Here is a 20,538-nt window from a genome sequence, read left to right as displayed (position 1 = left end):
TTGTTGAAATAATTATTTGATTTAATTGGCAAGAAACTGGTATTCACAGCTTTTTGGCTAGGATTTGCTAAGGTGGGGATGAAGACGGTGATATAAGAAAGCAAGGTTGAATTGAATTGATTGATGATTCATATGGTGCACTGTTATTGCTAAATCATTTTGTTTCGGGTACTCTAGGGCTTTTTGTCCATGTCCTTGTAAAGTTTGCAATGAAATTAGTCTCCAGAAGACAGCCATTAGTTATCCAGTCTGATGATTTTCTCACTTCTTTTCTGGCGATTTTGTATCTATTTTGATTTGGGGCTTACAACAGTTGTGTATCATGGATCATAGTACTCCATTTCTCCATCAAAATATTACATCGTTTTGTGCTAGCTGTACCAGTTGATTGTTAATGGATATAGAAAAATCTTCTCGAGGGCTTTCCTGGTCACGTGCCATAAGTGCTTGATGCATAGATTCAATTGCCAGGAAGAAGCAGGAGCGTATGAACTATATGAGTTTTAGTCAAATATCCTACAGAATGCAGAAATTTAAGGCATAATTCAATTCACAACATTTCCGTGAAAAGTATATTCTGAAAATGTGGCAATACAACAGCAAGTTTCTCCTTTCTCCAAAGGGAGAAAATAGATTCATCTAGTGCGTCCTGTTGAAATTCCATTTGCCGAATGAGGGGTCACGTGCCACGTCTGCTCAAGATAACCCAAACTCCCACGTGGGAAATTTCGAACCACACCCTCTCTCTCTCTCTCTCCGTCTCTATCTCTCTCCGTATTATCCGTATCATCCTTTCCTCTGTTTGAAACCACCAGATCCTCCAATTTTCCAAACACCAAAATTAAAAGAAAATTCAGATTTTTATATAAATTTCCAGTTTCCATGTTTCAAAATTTCACTGAACCCGTCGCAGTCGCAGGGGAAAAATCATTACAATATTGAACGAAAATGGATTCATTTGCATTTTCTCTCCAACTGAACCAAACCCTCTCTCTCAATTAAGTAATCTATTTTTCTTACCATGATGGCTCTGCTTCAGCTCATTTCAACTCACAAACCCTCGTTAAAACCCAACACTAACCTTCCTCCTTTAAACCCTTCCTCCAATTCTTCTACTCTCCATTACCACAGTCGCCGCCGTAGGCGACAAACCAACTCTATCAGATGCTCCGCCTACGAAAAGCATGACACCAACCATCCTAAACCAGACGATGTCGTTGAATTGCCGCTCTTTCCTCTCCCGCTCGTCCTATTCCCTGGCGCTATCTTGCCCCTCCAGATCTTCGAGTTCCGTTACCGCATTATGATGCACACTCTCCTCCACACTGACCTGCGATTCGGTGTCATCTACTCCGACGCTGCCTCCGGCACTGCTGAAGTCGGATGTGTAGGCGAGATTGTTAAACACGAGCGCCTCGTCGACGACCGCTTCTTCCTCATCTGCAAGGGCCAGGAGCGTTTCCGTATTACCAATCTTGTCCGCACAAAACCATATCTTGTGGCCGAGGTTAGTTGGCTGGAGGACCGGCCATCTGGGGATGAGGACGTCGAAACTTTGGCGACGGAAGTGGAGAACTATATGAAAGACGTGATTCGATTATCGAATCGGTTGAACGGGAAGCCCGAAAAGGAAGCTCAGGATTTGCGAAGGAATCTGTTTCCGACTCCGTTTTCGTTTTTCGTAGGGAGTACTTTTGAGGGCGCGCCAAGGGAGCAGCAGGCGTTGCTGGAATTGGTGGATTCGGCGGCGAGATTGAAGAGAGAGAAGGAGACTTTGAGAAACACTCTTAACTACTTGACCGCAGCCTCCGCCGTTAAAGATGTGTTTCCGTCTTCATGATAAGAAAAAAAAAAAAAGAAGATCACACGTGGCAATTGAAGTTCAGGAAGAGCAAAGAGGATGCGGAAAATATATGTAAGTCTCAATGTGAAATCGTTTGCTTTTAGTAGGATTTACGAAGTTGTAAATTTTGATGTGTAATTTGTCTGTTTTTCTAATCATTAGATGATAAATTGTTGACATTCATAAATTGAAGAGGATTTGCACATAATCAACGCTTGTTAATTATTAATATGATATTATTTTTCTTCCTCCACGATAAACCAACCTCTCCCCTCTCCCCCCCCTCCCCCATAACCCAACCTACTTCTCCCTCTTTCCTCTGAATCTGGTAAAATCTAAACTAGCTTTTGAGAAGTCGACCCGGATGATATTAGTTTGATTTTTTTTTTTGAGAAGTATTAGTTTGACTATATGGAAAATGGGCTTTTCTTAATTCTTGAGGGATCGGGAAAATTACTCATATAGATATTGATATCAGTTTGCTTGTAATGATTTCTCAGCTTACCATGCTATTTGCCTTTGTTGTTCAGTAATTCAAAGTCAAGGATAACATTGTTCTCAAGATTGATTTGCCATGAAATTGTTTACTTGTTTGTCACAACTCTGTGTTGTCAAGCAAAATGTGAAACAGGGTTCCAGAATGAACAAGATTGGTTATTACAGAACTCATTGTGTACGTTGACAATTTTGCAGTTATGGTAGGCTTTCTGGTTATATCACTCATCGTACAAGTTAAACAATATGCTGTGATCTTTTTTAATCTGATAAAATCATCCTTACTTTTCAATGTTAATTTGATGCCACTCTCTAAAAAGATCTGAAAATGACAATTTATGTTATTACAAGCATGGTGCATGTTGCTTCTTATTCATCTTCAATCTAGTTCACTGGATTCATTTGTCACGAAAGAAATAAGGACGGTCAGTAATGGGTTTTATGAAGATGTAACATACTGGCTTGCATAGCTTGCCGGATACATCCAATGGTTTATTTGATGAACTTCATAGATGGCTTTTGATGACTGAATCATGTCATTTGGCATGACTTAAGCCTGTGGTTAGAACCTTTCATTCTAAAAGAAATCATCAGATTTAAAAGTTTGGGTGGACGATAGATTTTTTGTTGTTGGAAAAGTTATTTGATTTAATTGGCAAGAAACTGGTATTCACAGGTGGGTATGAAGATGATGATATAGGAAACAAAGCTTGAATTGAAATGATTGATGATCCATATGATGCACTGTTATTGTTAAGTCTCTTTGTTTCGGGTGCTCTGGGGCTTTTTGTCCGTGTCCCTGTATGGTTTGCAGTGAAATTACTCCAAAAAGACCGCCGATAGTTATACAGGCAGATGATTTTCTCACTTCTTTTCTGGCAATTTTGCATCTATTTTGATGTGGGGCTTCCAACATTTGGTGTATCATGTCGTAGTACCCCATTTCTCCATCAAAATATTACATCGTTTCGTGGTAGCTATACCAGTTGATTGTTAATGGATATAGAAACATCTTCTCAACGTCTTTCCTGGTCACATGCCATGAGTGCTTGATTCGTAGATTCAATTAATGGGAAACAAGGGTAGATTTTTAGGCCAGGAATGAGCAGGTGCATATGAACTTCATGAGTATTAGTTAAGTATCCTACGGAATGCAGAAATTTAATGCACAATTCAATTCACAACATTTCTCTGAAAAGTATATTCTGAAAATGTGGCAATACAACAGCAAGTTTCTCCTTTCTCCACAGCGAGAAAATAGATGCATCTAGTTCGTCCTGTTGGAGATAGAAGAGGATAGAGGGATTTGCAATGCATCTACCATGTTGATACCACCCAGCACTCGAGAATTGCCGTTCTTGCGCAGCTCCAGTTCTTCACAAACCAATAAACTAATTCATTTTTCTGACCCACATTCAATATGGAAGTTCAGCTAGAAACTGTGACGATCCCATATCACACTAAAACATTCACATTCACTTACTCGCATTCGTCAAGAAGAAAAATGACATGTCGTTTACCACAATCCCGGGGCCATTTTGTGGGAGAGGGGTTTGAGGTGAACGATATTCTTATCACAAGAAACTTCATCTATGATATTTAGATAATGATTCAGTTGGACATGTATAACTCTATTAATTTATAGAAGAGAGATTGTGCAAAGAATTAGCCAGAGGCTCTTTTATATCTTATATTTCAAGAATTTGCCATATAAAGAAGCAAAATTCCTGTTATTTTGCTTGTGGGAAGCGTATTACACATACAAATGAAAGAGATGCTCACAGTCACAGCAATCTTATATCTAGCCTAGTGAATGTTCCAAATCAAATTTCTGATTTCAATATTTCATGGATTTCAGAATCAGGACAGTGCAAGTTTCCCACTCCCTGATTCCCCAGTTAAATTCATCCTTCGAGAAGCTGGCAATGGAATGAAATCTTTACACACCATCCCTCCATTGAGTTTCTATAGTTGAACCGATAGTCTTTCCTTTCAATGGTGAAATATATGACTTCTACAGGAGCTCGACATGGAAAAAAAAAATACTCAGCAGTACAAATGAAGCTGGCTTTACGGAATCCAACCTTCCAGAAGGGAACTCCAACTGCCATACTTCCCAGATGAGCTTTTGCTTTGGCATTATTTCCATTCTCGCAGCATCGCAGTGATTATGCAAGCACAGGGCAGTTTTAGTCTACAATAGGGAAACATTGACAACAAACTAAAATAGTTCTCCAAATTTCAAGCTGTAAATTGCAATTGCTGAAATGATAAACTACCTCTATCAAATGAAATATAAACCATCCATTTGTGATACTTGTAAATAGCTTCAAGGGGTCATAATCCCTGGAGCAAATCATAGAATTCCTTTTGTTAGAGTCATGTTCTAGGATAAATTACTATTAAATCTCTAAATTAATTGCTTAATTTCTTTTTTTTTTTAATTCAATTAAAAGGTGATTGTATTTTATAAAATCAAACTCTTTAATTTTATTTTCAAAGAAAATGATAATCAACTTGATTTAACTTTAATAAGAGCAACTAAGTAGTATGAAATTATAAATAATTAAAATTATAAGAACTAAACGATATAAATATTTAAGGTCAAAATAAATTAATTAATATTTTCTTTGATAAAAATTTAATAGAAATATTAAAAGGTTTAATTTTATAAAATATAAATAAATTTTAAAAAAATATTAAATAATTAATTTTTACAAATTATAGGCATTTGATAATAATTTACTCTATATTTTTACCTATTTGGTCTTTGGCTCCAATTAAAAAATTAAAAAGAAAAAAATAATTTATGATAAAAGGATAAAGGAAATAAAAAAGATACTGTTAAGTAATAACTTTTTAAGATAATATTTAATATTTTTATCTTAATTAAATAGGCTATTGTTATTTTTTATTGAGAAATTATTTTAATTAACTCAACACAACTCAACTAAGCTTTTATCCTAAAAATTTGGGGTCGGCTATATGGATTCGCTTTTTCCACTCTGAACGATTTTGAGTTAAATCCTCAGAAATGTGTAATACTTTTAAGTCATGTTGTACTACTCTTCTCCAAGTCAATTTAGGTCTACCTCTTTTTTTCTTTCTATCCTCTAACCTAATGTGCTATACTTGTCTAATTGGAGCCTCCGTATGTCTACGCTCCACATGACCAAACCACCTTAATCTCCCTTCTCTCAACTTATCTTCAATTGGCACCACTCCTACCTTTTCTCTAATACTTTCATTACGGATTTTATCTAGTCTAGTATGGCCACTCATCCACCTTAACATTCTCATCTCTACAACTCTTAACTTAGATGCATACGACTCTTTCAGTGCCCAACACTCACTACCATATAATATAGCGATTACGTATGGTCAGACGGTAAAATTTTTCTTTTAATTTATTGGGAATCTTACGATCACATAAAACTCCCGTGGCACGTCTCCACTTCAACCATCCGGCTTTAATCCTATGACTAACATCCTCCTTACATCCCCCATCTACTTGAAGGACTGAGCCTAGATATTTAAAGTGATTACTTTGGAACAGTACCACTCCATTCAAACTAACTCCTTCCCTATCACCAGTTTGGCCTTCACTGAACTTGCAATGCATGTATTCTGTCTTTGTTCTACTTAACTTAAAACCCTTTGACTCTAGAGTACTTCTCCAAAGTTCTAGCTTCCTATTGACTCATTCTCGTGTCTCATCTATCAGAACAATATCATCCGCAAATATCATGCACCAAGGAATACTCTCTTGTATATGTTTCGTCAGTTCATCTAAAACTAATGTAAAAAGGTAAGGGCTTATAGCTGATCCTTGGTGTAATCCAATTGAGATCGGAAAATCTCTTGTGTCCCCTCCCACTGTGCGCACAATAGTAGTTACTCCTTCATACATATCTTTCAATGCTTGTATGTACCTAATAGATACCCTCTTTTGTTCTAACACATTCCATAAGACCTCTCTTGGAACACTATTATAAGCCTTCTCCAAATCAATAAAAACCATGTGTAGATCTTTCTTCACATCTCTATATTTCTCCATCAAGCTTCTGATGAGAAAGATCGCTTCCATAGTTGAACGACCGGGCGTGAAACCAAATTGATTGAGAGAGATAGAAGTATCATGACGCAGTCGATGCTCCACAACTCTCTCCCACAACTTCATAGTATGGCTCATGAGTTTAATTCCCCTATAGTTTGAGCAACTCTGTATGTCTCCCTTATTTTTAAAAATAGGTACTAAAATACTCTTCCTCCATTCATCAGGCATTTTCTTTGAGTTTAGAATCTTATTAAATAATTTAGTTAACCATGCCACTCCCATATCTCCCAAATACTTCCACACTTCAATTGGTATTTCATCGGGTCCACAGGCTTTACCCACTTTCATTCTCTTAAGTGCTTCCTTTACTTCTAAAGATCTAATCCTTCTAGTATAATTTACATTCTTTTCTATTGTTCTAAAATCTATATTCACGCTATTTCCATTTTGACTATTATTAAAGAGATCATTAAAATAATTTCTCCATCTTTCTTTAATGTCCTCATCTTTCACCAACACTTTTCTTTCTTTATCCTTAATGCACCTAACTTGATTGAGATCTTGACATTTCCTTTCTCTACTCCTTGCTAATCTATAAATATCTTTCTCCCCTTCTTTAGTTCCAAGTTTCTCATATAACTTTTCAAAGGCCTGTGCTCTTTCTTGACTAACTGCCTTTTTTGCCTCTTTCTTTGCTATCTTGTACTGTTCATATGCCTCATTATTATCACATTTAGGTAATTTCTTATACCATTCCCTTTTTCTCTTCACTGCCTTTTGTACTTTCTCATTCCACCACCATCTCTCTTTTGAGGGTGGTCCATGTCCTTTAGACTCTCCAAGTACTTTTCTAGCTACTTCTCTAATCTTTGATGCCATCTGTATCCACATATCATTGGCCTCCATATCTAGCTTCCATACTTTGGACTCGAGAAGCTCATTTTTGAACTTCACTTGCTTTACTCCTTTGAACTCCCACCACTTTGTTCGAGCTACACTATTTCTTCTGACCTTACTTGAATTGTTCCTAAACTTGACATCAAAGACCACAAACCTATGTTGACTTGTTAAAGCCTCTCCTGGAATGACCTTGCATTCCTTACATAGACCTGTATTTATCTTTCTGGTTTAGAGGAAGTCGATTTGGCTTCTATGTTGCCCACTTTTGAAAGTCACTAAATGTGACTCTCTTTTTATAAAGTAGGTATTTGCTAGTATTAGGTCGTATGCCATAGCAAAATCCAGGATGCTTTTTCCCTCCTCATTTCGACTGCCAAAACCAAAACCTCCATGAACATTCTCATAACCTTGCCTATCACTTCCTACATGTCCATTCAAATCTCTACCAATGAAAACATTCTCTTCATTCGGTATGCTTTGCATTAAATCATCCATATCTTCCCAAAACTTTTGTTTACTCTCACTGTCTAGTCCTATTTGTGGGGCATAAGCACTAACTATATTTATTGTTTCTCCTTCTAGTACTAGCTTTACTAGTATAATTCTATCTCCTACTCTTTTCACAGCTACTACTACGTCTTTCAATGTTCTGTCTATGATTATACCCACTCCGTTCTTGTTTCTCTCCTTTCCGGTAAACTACAGTTTGTACCCTGAATTATCCACTTTCTTACTTTTCTCTTCTACCCATTTAGTCTCCTGAATGCAAGCAATATTCACCATTCTCCTTTCCAAGGTATCCACAAGCTCCATTAATTTTCCTGTAAGTGATCCAACATTCCAAGTACCAACCCTAATGCTCCTTCCTAATTGGTCTCCTTCTATGATATCTTCTATTGTTTTCTATGTCTATCTTGTGTTCTGTTCCACTATTTATTCTACTATCTGTCCTATGGACTAACTTCTTTACCCACACCCGTCCATGATGTGGGAACCCTTGCTCACGTAACACCACACCCGGGCGCTGGCATGGCGCGTCGCTTTCGATAAACGCCCTACACCCTTGCATATTAAATTATTTTAATTAAAATAAATAAAAATATATCTGATAAGAGCCAAATTATTAACAGAAGAGAAGTAGGCAAGAGCCCAAATATTTGATGGAAAAAGGTTTAAATAATTTTTTTTATTTTTAGTAGAGTGTCAAATAAATTTAAAATTAAATTTTAAATTAAATAAATAAATATTTTTAAATAAAATTAAATAAATTTATATCTAATGATAGTAAAAAAAATATTATTTTTAATATTTTATTATTTAAAAATTTAGAAAAATAATATTTTATTATTAAAAGGCAAAATTTTATCAGATGAAAGACTTATTTGAACTGAAGATGCAGGAATCCAAGATTTCTCTTCTTCTGAATACAATGCCACCGCACTCCAACCACTCACTCCGATCACCTCCTTCTTCTTCTTCTTCTTCTTCTTCAGCCTTCAAATTCTAACCGCCAATCTATAAATATCCCCACCTTCTTCTTAATTATAATTAGGTTCTGTAATCCCAGTTAATCATGGACGTCGATCCTCGTCATTATTAACAAGATGTAAGTCCTCATCCCATATCGGTTCCTAGAAATTATTAATCTTATAAACTTCATATTCGTTCCTCCTTGCTCGCATTGTGATCATAGGTTAAGTTGTTGACCTCTCTAGATTGAATGTCGAAACCGTGAGTTTATTTTTACTTTGAAGAATTGTGTGTTGTTTGCTCGATTCAATTACCAACTAGGGTATTTGATGAAAGCTGATTAATCAATACTTTTTTTTTTTGGCGTATAAAATTTCCATCAAAACGTGAATTGTTGGTGAGAGAGGTAGAGAAGACAACAGTATTTTGTAATTTCAGATGCTTCAAGAGCATGGAATCCGTTTTGAAGATATGGAGTTGCCACATTATATGCATTTCAATATGGTTAGTTTATGTGAAATTAAGACGACATTTAACGTTCAGGCATTATTGGTTAGGTCTTTTTCTGTATCTGGGGTGTGAAAATATTTCCTGGTACAACTGGATAGTGATTTTGTGTAAAATGTGAGTTAGTGCTTGATGGCAAATTCAACTCAGAAAGTGCAGTTCTGAATCTTAGTGCTTGATCTTCTTAATATTCGTAAATGAATTTATTTTATTCATTTGCATGCTGATGGCCTTTAGGGAATCATGGGTTTTTATCCTGGGATTGATTTGGTTGTATTAGACGTGCTCTCTTCTCTCCCCAGACATTCCCAACTCATTTAGAAGGCTCCATAACCAAAAGAAAATATGCATATTTTAAGTTATTGTTGCTATGTCTTTTAAGCTTGCTTTATCTCTTTAATGCTTTGTCTTCTTAATGTTTGTTTCCAGGCCATCAAAGACAACGAAATTCACAATATTGTTCTCTCATATCTGGTGCATAATTGTTATAAAGAGACTCTGGAATCCTTCATAGCCTGTACGGGGATGAAGCAACCTTTAGATTGGCTCGAGGACATTGAAAAAAGAAAAAATATGTGAAGATATTCAATTTTGAGAGTGAAAAGTAGGATTATGATTCGCAGTTGATGACCAATAGCATCTTTGTAATGGTTGCTTTGCAAAAGTCCGGGTTTATATTTCAAGATATGCTTGTTCCTTTATACTTTTGCAACTCCATATTTATGTCATTTGCAGACTTTGTGGGCAGAATACTTGCATCTTTGGATGCCTCTCCGAACCTGATAATATATTCAAAATTTGTTTAACAGGTAGAAACTGAAAATTGACAGAATTTAGGTGGCTTTTGACATTGTAGCAGTTTGAGCTTAACCCAAAACACTTAAAAAATAAAAACCATTCTTCAAGTTGTTAACTTGTCACAATTTATCAGTGCCTGGTTCATGCTTGTCATATATTGTAGCAAGACATACTTGGGCTAGAACAATAGAGCTGCTTGTTTATTGGGATAATGGATTAGCTCCCGGCTCTCTTTGTTTTCATTGCTTTTATGCAAGATTACTTTCTTTTACGTAATATAAAGGCTCTTAACAGTCTCTGTCAGTTTAATTGCTACAAAGGGCTATGTCCTTGATTATGGCGGTTCTAATTGTACGTTATATGATCAGGAATTTTTCACTATGCACTGGGGGGGAATGCACTCAAAGCCATTGAACTAACAGAAGAGTTGGCACATGACTTACTAGAAAATAATAAAGATATGCATTTTGATCTTTTGAGCCTGCACTTTTTCCTGCACTAGGAAGTGGTGTACTATATGAGACGGATGTATTCAAACTTACGAGTTCCATGCCTCCTTACTGTAAAGTCTTTCATTTATTTGACAGCACAGAAGCATTGGAATTTGCTCAAACTAAGTTGACCCTATTTGGGAAAGTCCAGAAGTATGTTGAAAAACTTGAAGTATGTTTCTTTCATATTCAAACCATTTTAAGCTTATCTGCTACAGTTAGTCTTCTTCTTTGTCAGAGAATGAAAAACAGTTTTGTATGACTGCAGGATTTTATGGCTCTGCTTGCTTATGAAGAACCAGAAAAATCTCCAATGTTTCATCTGGTTAGCTTGGAGCATTGGCAGCAAGTTGTAGATAATTAGAACCCAGCTATTCTTGGTTTGTTTCTTTTGCTGTGTGCAATATTATTTTGAGAATGTTAAATATAGTTGATGTCACTTCTAATTCATTGATTTTCAATAATATAAGCACATGCGAACAGCCCAAACTATACACCCATGGAGAGGCTGATACAAGAGATTACAGCAGTGAGACAATGCTTGAATCAAGATCACAGCAAGGTAAGGCATGGATAGTGGTTTTTCTTGTTGAAATTTTAGTGGCTTTGTTTCTTTACTGAAATGGCTTACATCTGAAGTATCATGAAGTATCTTCTGGTCTAATTCTTTCTTGGTATAGTTTTAGATATTATTAAGTTATGATGTAGCTGATTTTATTAATCTTTTGTATTGTCTTGCCCTCACGGATCGAACTTAAGTGTTTTTGTTTTTTATTTCTTTGGTTAGTTATGATTGTTTATACAAATAATGCTTCATTCTTTAACATGTAGATATTTTACTTTTCAATTTCAATGTGCATTTTGTAGGATGGGCTTCCACCATTTTCTTTGAAGGATTTTCTCAAAGGCCAGGTATGATGTGTTTCAAATATTTGGTAGGGGTAACCAAGGTTACTTCACATCCCGTTGCCACCATATGGTTTTGGTGTAAGGTTTTCTCATGGGTTGATAATGGTCATCAATGCCTCTACATCTGTATAAGTTGCCAAGTAGGCTGTATCATGTGTCTGGTTGTTGCATTTGAAGTATGCTCTTTTCATGGTTGGCTATGATGATATTGCATTTTGGTTCAACCCTGCACAGTTTGGATTCTTTTTGGCTAGTGGTTTTGATGATCCAGTGGCTTATAAAATTTTGCTTACTGGTATTAAGACCTTAGGAATTAAGATTATTCTGTAGCCTAACATCAGGTTTTAATTTGGTGTAAGTAGGAGTGTTGTTTAGTGAAGCAAGGTCGAGATTCAAAGGCCATGCATTTCATATCATTTCTTATATGGGAAAACAATTAGGGAAGTTGTTTATGATCTCTCTCATGAGGCAAATGCTGCAAGCAGTTGTGTCTTGTGTGGTTGTAATGTATTCATATTCGAGTAACGTGTTATTTTCTGAAAACCACTTCTAAATTTTTTGAATGACTATATATACATTAGGTTCATATCATGCATGTTTCCCCATGCCGTTTGTAGCAGCTACAACATCGCTTCGCTTCTTTTGGGATGTTGAGTTGTTGGGTGGGTATGATAACGACAAAAAAAAATTCGTGGCTTGAAAAGAAAAAGCCTGGTGGAAGTGGGTTATTAGAGGGTGGCTTTGGTGTAACCATAAAAGTTACTCCATTTGTAATCCTGAAATCACAGATTCGAGTCATCTGCTTTGCAGATGTAAGGCCGCTTATATCAACTTTCTTTAGAGTTCATAAATGTGCGATATTTCGTGCATTGGGTCTTTTTCTTGGAAGTGAGTTATTGGTCATCTAGCCAGAGGTAGTATGCAGTTTTGTTTGGAAATACTGTGTAACTCAACACTCGAGTTGATATTTTATGAACCTTTTTCAGTGTACGTTTGCTGTAAATTTGGTATTTAATGCGATGAAAGTAGACCACAAGTTTATTGGTAATGGTAGGTTAAGCTTCCCAAGATGATTGATTACCGAGGAAACATGGTTACCAAATTTAGTAAATGTTGTTTAAAATTTGAGTCCTTGATGAAAGCCTGACAGGACTTGAGGTTGTCCATCGGTCGTTTAATGCACTCGCCATCCCTGTCGCAAAGGATTGCCAAGGGCTTATTAGTTGTAGAAAACATTCTGTTTTTATTTTTCAATTTTCTTCTCTATTTTTAAGTTTCCACTTCCTTCCATTTTTCAAATGAAAAATTAAAAAATTGAAAAATATGTTCATTTATCCAATTTCCCATTTTCTTATTTTCCTTTTTAAAGATCTTTTACATATATATATATATATATATATATATATATATATATATTATCATAGATAGAGCATGGAAAATAAATAACGAATATTTGAACACCATATTATCTAAAAAAATTATCTAAATATAATTACATAATAAAAATTAAAAAAATTAAGTGTTTATTATATTATATTATTATTTTTTGCATGTTTATTTTATTTTTAATTTATTTTATTTGTATTTTATTTTTTTGGCCACTTGATTAGACTTTATCAATTTATTTAAAGATAATAACTGACAGTAAATTCTACTATTTAAAAAGTAAAATTATAATAGAAATTTCTTATATCATGTGAAATTAAATTTAACCCATAAGCACAATAAAATTGTAAAATTAAACGACATTACCACACACACACACACATAGATGGATATATCCCCAAATTACATGAAGCACATAGACCATAAGCATCTTATTATGCATATTGAATTTCATTTAACACAAACTGTAATTCATAAATATAGCGGCCAAAGTAGCTATTTACATCATTTATTAACATAATTCCAAGAAATCCTGTATTAAGATTAAAATTTAAAAGACATTCAATGCTGCTAAAGATCAACTATACACTCTATTACAGACCATTAATCCCAAAATTAAGTTGTACATACGGATTACCTTGTTACAGACCATTAGTCCTAAAATTAAGTTGTATTACACAAAATTAATCAATCCAAAAAGGCCATTGTAAAATTTTTCCTTATTTACAAATAGTTGATGTGCCCATTGTAGGAGGGGCGCGTGAAGCGAAATATCATCCATTAAAATTATATAAAATGCACCAGGTAATGCCCAGGAAAGATGGTGGAGTCATAATGGTCTCACTTAAGTACCACCTCCTCATACAATATTTCCTAGACGTGCATTTCATATAATCCTAATAGAATCAAACCACTGGTAAGTACTGTCTTCCTATAACACTACCACGGTACTAAGAATTTATGCTATGAAGGCATAGATAGACAGGAGTTGCCATCCGAGTAATAATCGGGACATATTTAGTGTTTATTTCGAGGGTCTTGGATGACAATTTACTCCTTACAGAGTTTCCACAACCGTCATTACCATAGCCCAATGTCTGGTTCGGGATAGTAGGTACGTAAGGGGAAGGTATTAGGCACCCCTTATGTGGCTAGTCCTCTACTAATATTTCTAGAAGTCTTGTTTATTATTCATTTATTAAACTTTATCTTAAAAAATGTAATTCTAATCTTACACACGCAAGTAATTTACAAAAGGATTATTATTTATACACAATTTTCATGCACAAGTAATTCTTATCTATGAGGTTACTAATTATTTAAATGATATTTACCAAATGACTAAAATTAATTTATTATTGAGAATTTAATTTACAAATAAATTCAATTTTAAATAACCCTACTTTTCTATTTAACCTTATTAATTAATTTTCACCAAGTTACCCTAAGGATAATTAAACTAAGTTAATTATGTATATGTGTAATTTATTCTAATATCACATAAGGCCCAAATAATCACAACCTAATAAAGATTTTTAACATGAAAATTTATTTTATAATTACCAAGTGTTAAATTAAATTTATTTTACATGCCAATGTTAGTTTAATTTACAAACAAGATTAATTTTAACTTTAAAAGTATTTATTTAAATTAATTACATGTAAAAGTCAGTTACATTAAAACAAAGTTAATTTTAATTTGCTAAATAAAAATTATATTATTACTACAATTTCATGTCAATGGTTATTCGAGAAGTTTAGAGCTACTTACCTGTTGGTAAATGCAGTTGCCATTGGGGCAAGCTACCCTTAAAAAATGGTCTTCTCTTCTAGTATGACAATGATATCTCTGGCTTACTCCCGTTTAGCTCCACATAAGCTCCACGCAAATACCCTCTTTGGTACTTACTTTAGGGCTATTTACCAATTTTGTTTGTAATAAAAAATAAAGAAACTAAAGAAAATAAAAGAAATAAATAAAATATTAATAACAATTTACATTGGATTCTAACTCTAGTCTCTTTAAGGGTTAAGATTCCTAATTAGTTATAACTACCTAATGGTCTAAGTCTTCTAACATGATCCAAACACTTCATAACACTTCTTGAATTAAAAGAACACAGAAAAATAGATCAAATATCAATTAAAATCCAAGAAAATACAAGAACATGCATAAATATATAATTTTCAAATTCTGGCAGATTAACGGTAGCAAGAAATTTGATTTTTTAAAAATAGTTAGACATGCCTAAAAATCATAAAAAAAATTACATAAGACAGCCTACATATATACAAGATCATAAAATTTATAAATCAAACAAAACCATAGACGAATGATCTACATAAATCGTAACTTTTCTAAGTAACAGAATCGTACTACTTTTTTTGTAAAATTCATAACTCATTAACCACAACAGATATGAATACAAAACTAATTGGAAAAGATTCATAAGATTCTGAAATTAATTTTAGATACTAGATTTACACAAAAATATTATGAAACAAGGGAGATATGGGCTCCACAAATCGGGTATCTTGCAAATCGAATTTTACAGGAACCCTAACTTCAAACAGCCATAACTTATAAAATACAAAAGCTTTTTCAGTGATTCTTAAGCCTAAAATTAATAGAATTTCGTGAAGAATAGGAATATAATTTTCCTAAAATTTTTACAGATTAAGAAAATAACAAAAAATAATAAAAATATGAGAGACCGAAAACTGAATATGTGTAGAGTTGTTTATCCTCTCAAATTAAACATGATTACATGATCTATATGAACATACAAGATAAATTGAAGACAAAGAATATAGAATTAAAATATTGCATAGCATAGATCTTGAAAAGAAAACAATAAAAACTGACATTTCAGAAATCTTGTATGAAAATATTCTTGAAGAAAAGAAAAAATAAGGAAGAACTCAAAGAGTCGTGAATATCTCTAAATTTCCTATAACTCTAAAATATCTCTAAATGGCTCTGAATTTTCTCTCCCTCTTTCCCCCCACCTCCTTCTTCCCTTCTCTAGTGGGGTATTTATAGGGTTTTGGGAGAGAGGTGTGACGGGGTTTGGAGTCCTAGGGTAATAAGGTTTAGATAACTTAAACAACTACGATTGCAGAATTCAAATGAGACTGGAATATGGGTGAGATGTTTCAACCAATAGGAAGATAAGAAAAAATGGAAAGCACCAATAGAGAGTGAGGAAGAGGTGTGGTAGGGTTTGGAGTCCTAGTGTGATAAGGTTCAGATAACTTAAACAACTAGGATTGAGGAATTTGGGTGAGACTAGAATATGGGTGAGGTGTTCCAACTAATAGAAAGAGAGGAAAAGGGGTGACACCAATAGGGAGTGAGGAAGAGAGTGGGGCGAAGGAGGAGAGAGATATTTTGTTATTTTAATTTTTAGAAAATAAATTAAATGAATCCTATTTAAAATTCCTAACTAGGCTTTCTTAGGCTAATGGAGCCCAATTAAACTTAATTAGATCCATTTAAGAACTACCCATATTAAATTTAAACAAAACAAAATTTTATTTAAATTTAATTAAATTAATTTCCCCAAAAACTTTATTATTATTATTATTATTATTTTTTAAGATCATGCCACGGAATTAATAATTCAGCTCCATGCCTCCAATTACATCTTACAGTCATATAATTTTTCATCATTGGGTTTTCAACAGCCTCAATGCATATACTTATCACAAAATAAGGGTCTACAATTTACCCCCCACTTTGGCGAAAGTTGAAACTAATGCGAAAGCATTGCTCAAGTTTCATCAAAGTGAAACTCAATCTTCTAATAACTATAAAACATTGGCTATAAGGATCGAGTACATCTTGCTCGGTCGACATACTCTATGTTATGAGACTAGCTACGGTCTCATAATCGTGATAATTATGTCGTGTGAAAATCAAGTGCATCTTGCTTTGTCGATACTCTGCATCATGAGACTAGCTACGGTCTCATGACAATGGCAACTATATGATTTGAAATATCGTGGATTCGTATTTAGGATCGTGGTCCTAAACTACCTACGTATCCCCTTCGCTATCCTGAGGAAGAATCAGACCCACTCGTAGTTCGACACTTAAAACTATGGTGATGTATGTTCTTCTACGCCTTACACACCTACAGGTGACATGTTGATGCGTGTTCTTCTACACCTTACACAACTATGCCATATGCCCTAAACAACGTCTAAGGACTTACCAAAAACATCTGTAATGAAATGTTATGGGTTCGTATTTAGGACCATGGTCCTAAACTACTTATGTATCCCCCTCACTATCTTGAGGAAGAATCAGACCCACTCGTAGTTCGACATTTGAAACTGTGGTGATGCATGTTCTTCTATGCCTTACACACTTACAGGTGACATGTTAATGCGTGTTTTTCTACGCCTTACACAATTATGCCATATGCCCTAAACAACGTCTAAGGACTTACTAAAAAATATCTGTCATGAAATATTGTGGGTTCGTATTTAGGACCGCAGTCCTAAACTACCTACGTATCCCCCTCGCTATCCTGTGGAAGAATCAGACCCTCTCGTAGTTCGACACTGAAAATTGTGGTGATGCGTGTTCTTCTATACCTTACACACCTACAGGTAACATGTTGATACATGTTCTTCTACGCCTCACACAAATAATGCCATATGCCCTAAACAACGTCTAAGGACTTACCAAAAAATATCTGTCATGAAATGTTGTGGGTTCATATTTAGGACCGCGGTGCTAAACTACCTATGTATCCCCCTCGCTATCCTGAGGAAGAATCAAACCTCCCTCATAGTTCGACACTTGAAACTGTGGTAATGCATATTCTTCTACGCTTTACACACCTACAGGTGACATCTTGATGCGTGTTCTTCTACGCCTTACACAATTATGTCATGCGCCCTAAACAATGTCTAAGGACTTACCAAAAAATATATATTTCATGATTTGAAAAAAAAGTTGGGATGACTAGGTCTCAAAATTCTTTTTGTGATTTTTGTGCTTCTTGTATGCTATTTTCTATCATGGGCATGCTGATTTTGCTAGAGATTCTAAAAAAACTTAGTCCTCTGGAGGACCTCTTTTTGTAAAAACTTTCTTATAACCTCAAAATTTTTTAAAAACATTGTTTACCAGAAAAAACTTCCTTAGGGTTACAATACAATTTACCTTTGATTTTTCTTTTTTCTTCTCTCCCCCTATGGTTTTGCCTTGACTCATTTCTCTTCCATGAACTCTGTTCTCTGTGCCCTAACTTTTGCCTGAAATGTCCTTTTAGATTTTTATCTCAACGGGCTTGCTCTAACTTTTGCCTAAGCGACCCTTTCGGGTTTTCCACCTAGCGAGCACCTTTTTTTTTTTCTTGAAATTAGACAATTACCAGGGCATTCATATCAAGCACCTATCTTGTCATGCTTAGAAGACATAGATTAAATCAAAACAATGCAGTTCAATTACTTAATCATTTGATGTATTCCTCAAGATACAAACATTTGCGATCATAATTAAATAAAACCCATTCCTAGTTAATGCAATAAAAACTTCTTTATTTATTTAGTACACCATTACTCCCTCTTACATTTAGTTTTGCCAAATTTCTAGCCTTCCAAAGTTAGAAATAAGCTTTATAATCTGCTGAATGGCCTTTTTAAGTTTTCTATCCAGATCTTCTCTCATCTCTTCTTTTGCCTAGACCGCCTTTCACAGGTTTTCAATCTAGCATTTTTTTTTTTTTACCCTTACTTTTGCCTAGACTACCTTTTGTAAGTTTTCAGCCTAGTGGGCCTATCTCACATAAAGTATCGTTTGAGCCTGTCTAAGTTGACTGGTTCTTAAAATTCATTCCCATCCAGGTTTGATATTCTTACAGCATCTCTTGGAAATATCTTTTTGACTATGTATGGACCATCCCAGTTTGGCTTAAACTTTCCTCTTGGATCAAAAGGGATGGGCCGAGCTTGTCTCAAAACCATGTCTTCCTCTTTGATCTTTCTTGGCTTCACCTTCTTATTAAAGGCCCTTACTATCTTCCTCTGATAAGCCTACATATGATACAAGGCTCGCATCCTCTTCTCATCAATCAAAGCTAGTTCTTCATATCTTTTCTGGGCCCCCTCATTTTCCAGGATCTTAGTTCTAGTATCACTCTCAAGGATTTGACCTCTAGCTCAATGGTTAGCACTGCTTCAGTCCCATACACTAAAGAGAATGGGGTTGCACCTGTGGATGTTCTTGAAGTAGTGTGATAACCCCAAAGAGCATAAGGGAGTTTCTCAGGCCAATCCTTATAGGTTTCAACCATTTTTCTCAGAATAGTTTTCACATTCTTATTTGCTGCTTCTACTGCTCCATTAGTCTGTGGCCAGTATGGTGAGAACTTGTGATGCTTAATCTTGAATTCGGTAATTAATTTTAAGAAATCACCTTTGAACTGGCTTCCGTTATCTGATACTATCTCATGGCGTACCCCAAACCTGCAGATCAAGTTCTTTTGCACAAACTTACTTATCTGCTTTTTCAACCCACTTGGTGAAATAGTCAATTGCCACAATGATAAATCTATGGCTATTAGAAGCCGTGGGAGAAATCTTCCCAATAACTGGCTGGGTCAGCTTTTGATCACCCTTCTCCCATAAGGATGCCAGCGTGGCTAGAGTATCAGCCATCTGGTTCTGAGTTCTAGGCATGTGCTTCATAGTCACTTCCTCAAAACTACATAATAGTTTCTTAGCATACTCCAGGTATGACCTCAACTTTTCTTCTTTCAATTCCCATTCACCTTTAACATGGGAAACCACTAGCATTGAATCTCCGAACACCTCCACTTTTTTAGCCCCAACAGCTATTAATGCCTCTAGGCCACAAATGCAAGCCTCATATTATGCAATATCATTAGTGGCTGGGAAACATAGCCTTTTTAACATTAACAAGTGTTCTCCAATTAGTGCTTCCAAAACTGCCCCTATATCGGTTCCGCTCTTATTCATAGTCCTATCAAAGTACATTTTCCATGGCTGGACTTCTACTAGCTTGAGACTCTCATCCGGGAAGGCTGTTTTGACTTCTTCCTCCTCATTAACTGGATTTTTAGAAAAAAATTCGGCCATTACACACCCTTTGATGATTTTTCGAGTCTCATACACAATATCAAATTTCGACAGTAGGACCAACCATTTGGCCAATTTTCCAACTAGTGCCGGTATTTCAAATAGGTACTTTAAAGGATTCATTCGGGATACTACAATAACTCGATGGGTCTGAAAGTAGTGCCTTAACTTCTTAGTTGCCCATACTATAACCCGATAGGTTTTTTCTATTAGTGAATAATTCTCCTCATCAGCAAGGAGTTTCTTACTGATGTAATAGATGGCTCTCTCCAAATTCTCTACTTTTTGTGCCAATATTGCCCCCAGGGCCATGTTTTCCGCTAATAGGTAGAGGATTAGAGGGATGCTAGGGATGGGTGGTGATGAAATTGGTGGATTGCTCAGGTACTGCTTTATCTTTTCAAACGCCTCTTAACATTGCTCATTCCACACCACTAGTTAATTCTTTCATAGTAGATTAAAAATTGGTTCACAGGTAGTTATGAGCCTAGTTATGAACCTACTGATATACTGTAATTTTCCTAAGAAGCCTCTAATCTCTTTTTCTATTCTCGGGGCTGGCATCTCCT

The 20,538-nt window shown here is 35.2% G+C and overlaps 1 protein-coding gene and 1 pseudogene across 2 annotated transcripts; both read left to right on the top strand.

The window, feature by feature from the left end:
- The first annotated feature begins 667 nt into the window (after nt 1–667).
- On the top strand, nt 668–2,636 carry LOC110632686 (uncharacterized). Of its 2 annotated transcripts, none has more exons than XM_058132311.1 (2): nt 668–1,915; nt 2,460–2,636. In XM_058132311.1, exon 1 carries the CDS (start codon nt 1,022–1,024, stop codon nt 1,838–1,840), a length of 819 nt encoding a protein of 272 aa, XP_057988294.1. In that variant the 5' UTR covers nt 668–1,021; the 3' UTR covers nt 1,841–1,915; nt 2,460–2,636. The 2 variants fall into 2 exon arrangements, with proteins under 2 accessions (XP_057988294.1, XP_057988291.1); XM_058132308.1 differs by having other exon boundaries at nt 669–1,915; nt 2,374–2,636.
- A 6,053-nt stretch (nt 2,637–8,689) lies between these two features.
- Nucleotides 8,690–20,538, top strand: part of LOC110634046 (uncharacterized) — a 65,532-nt pseudogene continuing 53,683 nt past the window's right edge.

The sequence above is a fragment of the Hevea brasiliensis genome, chromosome 2, assembly GCF_030052815.1.
Source record: "Hevea brasiliensis isolate MT/VB/25A 57/8 chromosome 2, ASM3005281v1, whole genome shotgun sequence".
Classification (NCBI taxonomy): domain Eukaryota; kingdom Viridiplantae; phylum Streptophyta; class Magnoliopsida; order Malpighiales; family Euphorbiaceae; genus Hevea; species Hevea brasiliensis.
This window is presented reverse-complemented; position numbering and strand designations above follow the sequence as displayed.